The 10,803-nt window shown below is 47.1% G+C and overlaps 1 protein-coding gene across 1 annotated transcript in view; it reads right to left on the reverse strand.

The window, feature by feature from the left end:
• Window positions 1-2,709, reverse strand: part of prkcg (protein kinase C, gamma) — an 18,557-nt gene extending 15,848 nt beyond the window's left edge. The window contains 3 exon segments of the mRNA XM_062539786.1: window positions 241-272; window positions 2,040-2,276; window positions 2,684-2,709. Coding sequence (XP_062395770.1) covers window positions 241-272; window positions 2,040-2,276; window positions 2,684-2,709 — 295 coding nt within the window.
• Between the last annotated feature and the right edge of the window lie 8,094 nt (window positions 2,710-10,803).

Here is a 10,803-nt window from a genome sequence, read left to right on the forward strand (position 1 = left end):
CATGGCTACTAGCCTGCTGTGAGGGAGTTCATGGCACCTTCAACACCTGACCTGAAATGTGCTACACATGGAGGTCATGAGACCGTGCGATGTATTGAGCTAGACAGAATATGTGTTGGAATGTGTGAACTGACAAAACAAACACCTCAGTCTCCCTGTGTGAGATGCCTTTGGCCATTTCTAACCTCTGTGGTGGAAAAAAAATATACATGTGAAATTGCATCTGAATTGAATATTTACCTTGACATTGAAATCCCTGCTTTCCAATGCCCCTGAAAAAGAAACAACATTCTATGAATAGGAAATCAATGCAACAAGCTGCTTTGTGTTCAGGGGGAAAAAGACAGACAAGTTCCAAAGGCTCCAGCAGAGAGCACTATGTAAGAACAAAAGACTCTTTAAAAGGCTCTTTGTCAAACAACTCCACTTAGTGGCCATTTGCTGAAATTGCAATTTAGCCTTTCCACCAGCAAGGCTAATCAGATGCTCTAATTAACCAATTTTTATGTAGCTGGCCTCCCGGAGTGTGTGTGCTATATCCTCCCCAAATGTAAATAACATAGGGGAATATCATAGCACAGCCAGGAATAGAGCTCAGCGAGATCAAACAACCACGAGAGCTACTGTGGATTCAGCAAGGTGAACCCCTCCTCCCTTCCTCTGTCTTTAGTTTAATGGGCCATAGAGACAACGCTCTGTGAGATGTCCTCAAAACTAACCGGGGGCTTTTGGCACCACTACACAGGGCCATTTGCGCTGCCATATGTGCATGTGTGCATTCGGCACAAAGCAAGGTCAGTGTCCCAATACAGACTGGAGGCGGACTAGTGCGGCTGTCCCCAGCCTGACAATGGGGAACCATTCAATTTACTTGATGAGTGTACAACACATTAGCGCGATGCGCTTACAAGCCCTTATTTGTACACAAGACAAAGCCATATGTTTTTTTTACTGGTGCCTTTCAGTGGTTATCAGATTGGAGTGGAGGAAATGCCATGGCAACCCAGGGAAGTGGATGAGCCACTGGTGCGTGTTCCGCCAGCGTTACTGCACAGTTACTGCAGAGCAACCATTTCCCCTCATGTGACCTTACCCGTCACAGTTAGAAGACTATAGATTGACAGCCTCGACTCCAAACCCCATGTGGTTGGAGCATATGGGAGTAAGGCTAGGAAAAGAGGGGAAAAAAACACTACAAATGTGAGCTGAGAAAGGCCTTGTAAGCTCAGCAACCAAGCATAAAATTAATCATTACATCATTAAAGTTCATTATTTGACAGTTAGCGAGGGATGACAGAAAGCCTGCAGACAGCGCAGTTGGTGTGTGAGACCCATCTCATGTTTGATCAGTCAAGTGATGTTATGCTTAAAGTGACATGACTATTTAATCTGTACAAGGGCAGACACATGCAGATCCACATCCTGATAGGGGGCTATGCTCTCTCTTTTTGATCAGCTGCCTCCTGTCTGACTTGTGTACGTATTCATGAGTGAGTTAGATGGGATAAAATTATCTTCTTACTGATGAGAAAATACAACTTTGATGATGATTTAATAATCAGCCTTTAATCTAATTTAATAATCAGGCTGCTTAGCTATGGGGCAAATGCATTTTAAATGCTGGTCTGGTCTCCACCAGGCCTGGTTGAACACAAAGGTGTATCTTCAAGATAAGGCTTCGGGATTCTATGGAAAAAAGTGGCATGAGGTAAGTATGAATCATTTCTATGAACAAAGCTTTTTGCACAGTTCCACAAAAAGCTACTTCAGAGGAATGTCTACCTTTTATGTAAGGATTTACCACATCCAACAAGTTTCCGTCAAGGGATCTTTATCAGGGGAAACTACGTGTTGATGTAGAGTTCTGTCTGGAATATTTCCATTCTAAATAGCAAATAGCCTAGCAAAGTGAAATGTGGGGTGTGTATACTGTATGTGCAGCGTTGCCTTGGATACAAAGTGTCCACAGTGGTTTGTGGGTCCAGCAAATGGGCAGTAGGTGCAGTGACCTGAAGTGTTGGGTCTGCATGGGGATTTACCAGATGAAGTCAGTACAGTGGCTGCAGAAGGTGGGCTGCTTGAAGAAGCGGGCTGTGAACTGATGGTCCTTCACCTCCACGATCCTCTTGTGCTTCAGGGCCCCCTTCCTCTGGAAGACTGGGACCCGCGGTGGAGGGGAGAGGGGAGAGGGCAGTGGGGACGGAGTGGGGGACGGGGTGGACAGGGCCAGGGGAGACAGGGAGGGAGAGGGAGAGACCGGGGTGGACATGCTGCCTCTACATGCACACAAGAGAAAAAACGAGGTAGAGACGGAGATTGGGGAGACAGAGGGGAGAGGGGAGAGGAGAATCGGGGGCATGTGGACGCATGGTGGACACACGTAAAGTTGAGAGAGACGAGGAAATAGTAGAGGGAGGAGAGAAATGAGGAGGAGAGAAATGAGGGAAAGATAACAATTAACGAGGAGACCAAGAGGGACCAGTGTTGGACAGACGGAGAGCCCAAAAAAGAAGCATGGAAATGTCGAGAAGTATGGAGAGAGAGATAAAAAGAGAGACAAAAAGAGAGAGAAGAAGAGGAAGAAGAAGAAGAAGATAGAGGTTAATACACACATGGCCGTGTGCACCTCCGCAGAGACTCGGAGGCACGTAGCGATTAGTGGAACTCCTGCCCTACTTCATACACAGCCACCAGTCTCCCCGTCGCCATGTCAACCAGCATCTTCCCCTCTCCCCCCCTCTACCCCAGCATCCCTCCAGCCCTGCCTCCATTTACATCAAACACGCCATCTACCCCCATTAAGACCTCACCTCTGACTTTAGCATCGTTAGCGGTCTTATACTGTACACATGCGCTCAGACGCTACACACACGCTCATTAAAAGTCCTGTAAAGTAAATGATACTCTAGTAAATCGGCTTTATTTTGCTGTCTGGGATCCAAGTTATGCCATTCAGAGGGGAAGCGATTCAAGAGGACCCTAAAAATAAGTGACATAAATGACACAATTAAAAAGATGAGACATAAAATATCCCCTCGTCACACGCGCACTCACGCACACCCCTGAGAACAGGGCCATGTCAAGAGCCAGCCGGAACAAACGCTCCGGAGATAAGAGGAGATGCAAATAGGCCACCAATCCAAAATGCCAGAATGTACAAATAAGATCAGATAACAGTGGGAGAAAAGTTTACTGAAGGCAGTGGAGGAGCAGAGAGGCAGAAAGGAGGAGAGAGAGAGAAAAAGAAAGAGAAAGAGAAAAAGAGAGAGAGAGACAGTACCTGTACTTATGGCTGCTTTGCTGACAGACTTGATCAAAGACTGGGGTTCTCCACTTCCTCTCTCCCCCTCTCTCTATCTGTCTATCCTTTTGAAAGTCAGTCTGCTATCTTTTCTGCACCAGTCCTTGATTGAAGAAGAAAACAAGAAGGAGGGAAAGACAAGGCAAACTGTGGAAGAAGAGGAAGAGCCCAGAAGAGAGGAATAAAGAATCAAAAAAGTGTCAACCCCAAAAGAGCAGGGAGACTAAACAAGCAAAGGATCGAGATTGACGCTTTCCAGGAACGAAAGAAGACAGAGGAGGAGAGGAGTGCTGTATATCCCTTTGCCCAATAGAGAGCGAAGTAGGGGAGAGACAGAGGTGATATTCTCTTTCCAAGATTGATTCTGTTTTTACCAACAGAAAGGAGGGATGAGATAAAGAGAGAGAGGGAGAGAGAGAGAGAGAGAGAGAGAGAGAGAGAGAGAGAGAGGGTGAGAGAGAGCGAGATTGAAGGAGGGAGGGGATGGAAAGAAATAGGCAGCAATTCATTTTGAAATCTGGGTTACCTCCCTCTAGAGAGTGAAGGAGGGAGGGACTGATGAAGGGAAGAGGAAGGGGGACATGGAGAGATATTGCCACTTGCCATCAATATGGACAAAGTCAACCAGCACAGTCATTGGAGGAGATGATAGCACAGCCAAGTGGACTCGGAGATGGACAGGCACACTGTGAGCGTGTCCAAAGCATCTTTTCAAGAGTACCTCCACTTGAAAGGCAAGGGAGCAACAGATGGCTGCTTGCGTACCCACATCACAGAGTGCGTTTGCAGCCGGGCTGAGCGGCTACAGCGGCCAACAGATGGCAGGACAGTCGGATGTTAGCGTGAGGGGGGGAAAAAGAGCACGGGAGCAGGTGATGCCAGCCACCATGTCAGTTTCATGGAAGATGTAAAACAGGCTCTTATGCCGAAGCGGTCATTACCGAAACTGTGTAGGAGTCGCAATCCAGGTCAATGTGCGCGTGCGTGTGTGTGTGTGTGTGTGTGTGTGTGTGTGTGTATGCGTGAAGCACAGACACCACAGAGACAACGGCTGCCCAGAATATACCAGAGAAGGGGGGCGGGGTGAGCGGAGGGTAATAACATAGTATTTATTGGCGGTGAGAAAGGACATGACAGGACATAATACTGACACTAATACGGAGGACTGAGATAAAGGAGGGAGGAAGTGAGAGAGAGAGAGAAGGGCAGAAAGAGAGAGAGAGAGAAGGGAGGATGGCAGAAGAAGAGCAGGGAGGGAACAGAGAGAGCAAAGGGCTGAAGGTCTAATTAATGAAAATGTAGGTTATTAGTCTCCTGATGAAGACACTGAGAGAAAATTAATTAACAATTATAATTAGCAAGATTGTTAGAGAGCAAATGGTGTCACTCAGTGTATGTGTGTGTGTGTGTGTGTGTGTGTGTTTTGTATACTCTGCTGGGCAGAAGTCAATTAGTATATATCTTTGTTTTCAGGCAGCATGATTCTGTTTTGAGCCAATCCATGAGAAAGGCCTTTTCTGCCGTCGTCACATGGCATTAGATTGTGGGAGAGAACATGCTGTTTCTCTAATCCCACAGACAAAAATGCAGCGCTAATTTCCTCGGCAAGGGCTCAAAAATCAGCCATGCCACTTGTTATCTGCTAAGAAGTACAGCATTCTACCACCAGCGCTTATCACACCAAGACCTGATGCGCATTCGTATCAGATTGGAATATTTGCCGGCATTATCCCATCATACACAGTAGATTAAGTTCACTTCCCACTCTAAACACAGGACACAAAGGCATCAACGCCTAAAATGGTGTAACATTGTGTGAGAAATAAACAATGGCAGCCTTGAGTGGTGTGTGTGTGTGTGTGTGTGTGTGTGTGTGTGTGTGTGTGTGTGTGTGTGTTAAAAATAAAATGTGAGCATTTGCATTACAGGGTTAGTGGGCATTGATGAAGGCGTTAATCAGCAGCGCGATGGGGCCCCCCAACCCCTCAGTCCCCCCCAAATCCTCCATTCAGCTGCTCTCAGCAAGGCTGCAGGCTAATTTAGGGGGATGGGGATGGAGGGATGGGGGGGGTTTACCCCCCACCACGAGCAGCAATCAGTTCAAGACGGACTTGATGGAGGAGGGACATTCTAGATGGAGAGAGGGAAATGATTTTCTCCAGGAAAAGACTGAAAAAAAAGAAAAGAAATCAGTTTTGAGTGGGAAGTCAGTTGACAGGCCAGAAGAGCCGTTTAAAAAACACTAGAAATGGAAATTATTGTGAATTTGTCTGCATCGGTTGTTTTGAAGAGCCTACATAAAGTCATAACAAATGTCATTTAACAATGCGTTCTCACAGAGAATTTCACTGGGCTATCTCTGCATACTTTACAATGTTAGTCCACAGGTCATAAAAATGAGCGATGGAGAGTTCTCCAGAAATACATTACACACATAAACCATGGATGCTCACATTCATGTGAAGGTGGTCGTAGGAAGGGAAAAAAAATGATTTGTCGATTTGATTAAAAGGTAGAGCACAGGAAAATCGAAGAGGAATTGGAGAACGGTGAGATTTCTGGAGCTCAAAAAGCCATTCTTTTCAGCCGCAGCGGAGTCTAAAAGCCATGTATTTACACACATTACTGCCACACAGGCCTCTGTGTTTGGCCTCCTTCATTAGCGGGGATTCTCTGCCATTTCTGAGCATTACACCGGGAGCATGCTGAGGACAGAAGCTGATATCTTTTGTATGCTGGATTTGGCAATTTCTCACTTCAGCTGGAACTCCCCTTGCTATCTGCTGTGAGAGGGAGAACGGCGCATACTCTCGCAAAATCGATTCCTGAAACTTTAACGCCTGCCGGTGAGGTCTGAGACATCAAGGAATTGACTTGATGTGTTACAGAACAATACACACAGAGACACAAGCACACACTCACTCACACACACACAAAGAGAGAGAGAGAGAGAGAGAGAGAGAGAGAGAGAGAGAGAGAGAGGGATACATAGTTTACCTCTTCTGTGAAATTTCTGTGCACAGAACAAATGAATTAGCGGCACACACTTTGATTTCCTATAGCCTGCTGCTCAGGCTGGCTCCTGCTCCTGTCTGACTCAGTGCTGAGCGTTTGCATTAGGCACTCCCTGCATCAATAGTGCAGGCGGCGCGCTCTATTCCTGGAGCCCCAGAGCTGGGGCTGACTGACTGACAGTGCACCCATTCAATCACCAGCTGCTCCAGGCTCCCACACCCTGGTGAATAGACTCCTTGGCCAATCAATTCCTCTAATAAGTCAATGTAGTGTTGAGGAGTGACAAAAAAGCACGCATGTGCACACACACACACATACACACGCGCACACACACACATGCCAGCTCATGGTACTTCCTGCTCCCATGGCGCCCAGCTACAGCGCAGCTCTGCTGACTGACGGGAGGCAGGACTAGAGGAGGAAATCACACTCACTCTTCTACAACCTCCATCTCAACATGACATCCAGTCTTACCCAGGCGCACCCACACAGGCTAGCAATAGCATGGCGCCGATGGACCCTGGCGCAAGCCTATCAGGTCCAGGCCCAGGTGGACAAAGCTTTAGGAGGGGTCCCTTGAGGTTAGCTCCACTCTGTATGGAAAATAGGCAGGATTTAATTCTGTTATCACCAGGCCACCACTACAATTACATTTGGAAGGCCACATTCCCACAGATAACAGAATTAGACGGATGAATTATCACAGTGTGGGTCCTGCCCCTGCCCCAGTGTGTAACCAACGCTGAGGTATTCTCAAGTCCAGGAGCTGTCGGCCTGAAGATCTGCCCCTGCCTATGGCACCAGTTGCCCCTCACCTGTGAGATGTCCAAGGCATTAAGCAGACCGGGGCAGGTGGTGAAGAGCCAGGGCTCAGACATGCTGGCTCTGTTCAGCGGGACAATAAAGTCAGCATCCGGTCAGCGGGCCACTCGGAAATGCCTTCCAGGCAAAGGTGAATTGACGTTCCTCCATCAAGACGGCTGAAAAAAACCCAGACAGCTTCTCAGAAACCTTTTGCTGGTAATTGCACTTGGCAGCGACCACTCCTGGTGCGCCATGGTGTAGCTGGTTAACCCTCGCGTTCCAGGATTCTCGGATGAGGTTGGGTATTACAAGGCCGCTCAATTTCAGGGTGATTAGCAGAATGAAGTCTGAGCGCAGCATGAGTGGGAGTCCAAGCTGGACATCAGCCATTTTCCTATTATCCCCCACAGTGGTTTAATGAATTGAACATTTTTAGCTGTGATAGAATCTTTGCTCTTTAGTGTGTGCCGGGAAAGGGCGAGAACGGCAATTATATTAACCTATTACCAAGCCTAATGACATCATAAATGTTTTGTGTGATTTTTGTTGGTTTCTGGGAAAGCAAAATGAAATGGAAATGGAATGGTAAGAATGCGGCGACACCAGAAGTTGCTTTCTCCTCTGCAATTGGAATGGTAATAATTGCGTTGGTGTCTCATCCCCTAAACCAATTATGTTGGCTGCAAACATCAATCTCCGCTAACAGGTTTTCATTTCGATTTAATCAATAGTGTCTTAATGCATTTAAGCTAACACCATTGTGTTGTACTGAGCTAGAAAAATTGAGTGAAGGGAACCATCTTACACTGTAGATGTAAATCCAAGCTGGTCAGACGGAGGCTTTGGTTTGACATCAAGACAGATAACCTTAGCCAATGGGGCAAAATGCTTTTGAACCAGTAAATGAAATAAAAATAACACTTGCACATTCGCATAATCACATCAAGTGTTACAGTAGGTTTTGCCATGAAGGAAAAAAAGAATCCCCAGCAACAAATTGATATAAATGCTAATGTCAATAATGATGTGAGAAGCACATTATAGCATTTGAAGGCGGAGTGCATTCAGTGTCTCTCGATAATTTGTCATTCGGTGCTGATTTGGTCTACGTTAAAAATGAAAGCTGACAGGATTTGCTGTGTGGATGAAAAGATGAAACGATGTCGAGGTGCTTTCTTTCTCTCTGTTTCGCGCTCTCTCTCTCCCCCTTTTCTACCCATTGAGAGATCAAGACGATGCGCTCCTGGTGCCGCGGCGTTCGGCACGGATGATGAAAGAGAGAACAGCGAGGCCGCCTTTATCACGTGCGAGGGAGAATGGAGAGGTATTAAAACACACACGCACACACACACAGACACACACACACACGAACGCGCGCGCATGGCAGCAGGGGAGATACGTTAGTAGTGTGAGCGTACGACGCAGTGAGGGGGATAAGAGCTGGATCAATCTCTGTGCTGCTTGGCATACCCGTGGCGCAATACATCCTCAGACCCACCGCACTGCATCCCACGCGGCTTTGCACAGACATGAACATCAATGGCAAAGGGCTCAGTGGTGATCAATGCCTGTTTGAGAGAGATCTACTGCATCCTAGGTTATGCTGGCCTGGGCTATTGTGAGGCCGCATGCTTCGATGAGGATATACTTCAAAGTCTGGAGGGCTACACGAACTAGCCATTTGATAACCTCCAGGAACGAAAGTGAGTGTGCCGTTGCAATCTCTTCTGTCCAGAGAAGGCTCTGACACGTGCTTTCTGTCTGACAAACTGATGCAAGATTGTCATTTTCTTTGTTTGAGAGTAAGTTAGATCTTCTTTCATGATGACAGTGTCAGTAACCACTTGTGCAATTATAGTCAATAGTTGTTTTTAAATGAGTGATAGTATGGGGCTAATAGAGATATCAGGACTGGGTTGAATTCAGTTCCTATAGAAACCTTGGCCACAAGGAGTAGAGAGATTTTGCTTTGAAGGGAGTTGTTGGGTGAGGGTCAGCACTGATCTTGCAAGATCAAAGCTTTCATCTGCCATTCACAGACATGCACACGCCAGGGTTCGCATACACAAACACATACACACATACACACACACACAAACACACAGACAGGCATACAAACACACACACACACCACACACACACACACACACACACACTGACACTACACAGATGGACGGACAGAGATAGCAAGAGCGGGGACAGGAAAAATGGAAAATCCAGGAATGCAATACAATTCTAAAGTTTGTAAGGTGCTGTAATGTCCTTACACATCCAACACCAAGAGTGTAGGTGGCAGTATCGCTCCCACTGTAGAGTAGGTCCATGAACCCAGACACCCAGAGAGAGGGAGAGAGAGAACAGAGACAGAGAAGAGAGATGAGGCAGATTCACAAAGACACAGAGACACAGTCAGTGGTTAATTAAAGAGAATCATTTTTTATGAAGCAATTCTCAGGAAGTAAGTGCAGCACTGACCCCCCCGAACCCGCCCCAGACAATGATGTCATAAGCAACAGAACTCTGATGGGGGTATATGGAACAGTCTGGACTGTACAGCTCAAAGGCCTTGCACGTCTGCAGCTACCCACTACTGCTAGTTACACAATCCCACTCCTGTGCCATCTGGCAGCACTGCGGAGGCATGCTGTAGTCGAGCGGCTCGCTCGCACCGACACTTGATTAAAGAGAAAAACCCAAAACAAAGTCTGCCCGTGGAAATAAAGGAGTGTGCTGTTTGGTTTCTTCACATCCTCTCTCTCCCTCTCTCTCTCCCCCCCCCCCCCCTCTCTCTCAGAATTATTAAAACAGTCACCTCGGAGAAATTAAAAAGCACTATTACAAATCACGAGCCTTGGGTGGTGATGAATCGGAGGACGGAGATCTGTTAATGATCTGGCAAGCTGTTCCGTCTGGCACCCCCTGGTTCCTTGAAAATGATTTCAAGGTGAAGAAAAAGAGAGATCACCTCTGAGGACCCTGTTTGGACACTGGAGGCCGGCGGCCACAGGCCTTGCCAGGTCAGAGACAGATCCCACACACACACATGGCGTCTGAAGCAGTACAGTATACAGTATACACACACTGAATGTACATTCGGGTTCTGTATTTTTTTTTTCTCACAGAGCAAAGTCAGAGCTCACAGATCATAAACTCTCATTTAGCAAACAAACGGCACAGCATATTCCCATAAAGTTAAAAAAAGAAGAAGAAAAAAAAACAATTAAAAAAAATACCATGGCAGTAGCATACAGCGCATTTTATGTTTTGCAGAAACAATGAGGTGAACAACGTAGGACTAAAACACTTGCAACCTTTGTAGACAGCCCTGTTCCTGGTGGCCGTGGAGATTTTAGGTTGTCACTCACTCTCCACAACAATCTCTAGTTGTCAGAGCCCTTATCAACAACCAGGCTTCAGTGACGATGGTCACCATTTTTTTTTGCCCAGTGTGTGCAGCACCTAGTCCCCACTACCCCCACCCCCTACACCCCCCCTCTCCAGCGCTCCAAGTAGAGGCGAGATGGAGGTGAAGCGCTGCGGGATTAGAGGCTGCGCGGGAGGAGGACCGCCTGGCCGAGGCATAACCCACGCACGGCTGTACGCGCTCCTGCACTGGAGATATTACACAGCAGCACTGCAGCTCTGATGGAAGAGCAGCCCAGGGAGGGGAAAAAGCTGCATAC

The sequence above is a fragment of the Sardina pilchardus genome, chromosome 6 (assembly GCF_963854185.1).
Source record: "Sardina pilchardus chromosome 6, fSarPil1.1, whole genome shotgun sequence".
In the NCBI taxonomy this organism is placed as follows: Eukaryota; Metazoa; Chordata; class Actinopteri; order Clupeiformes; family Clupeidae; genus Sardina; species Sardina pilchardus.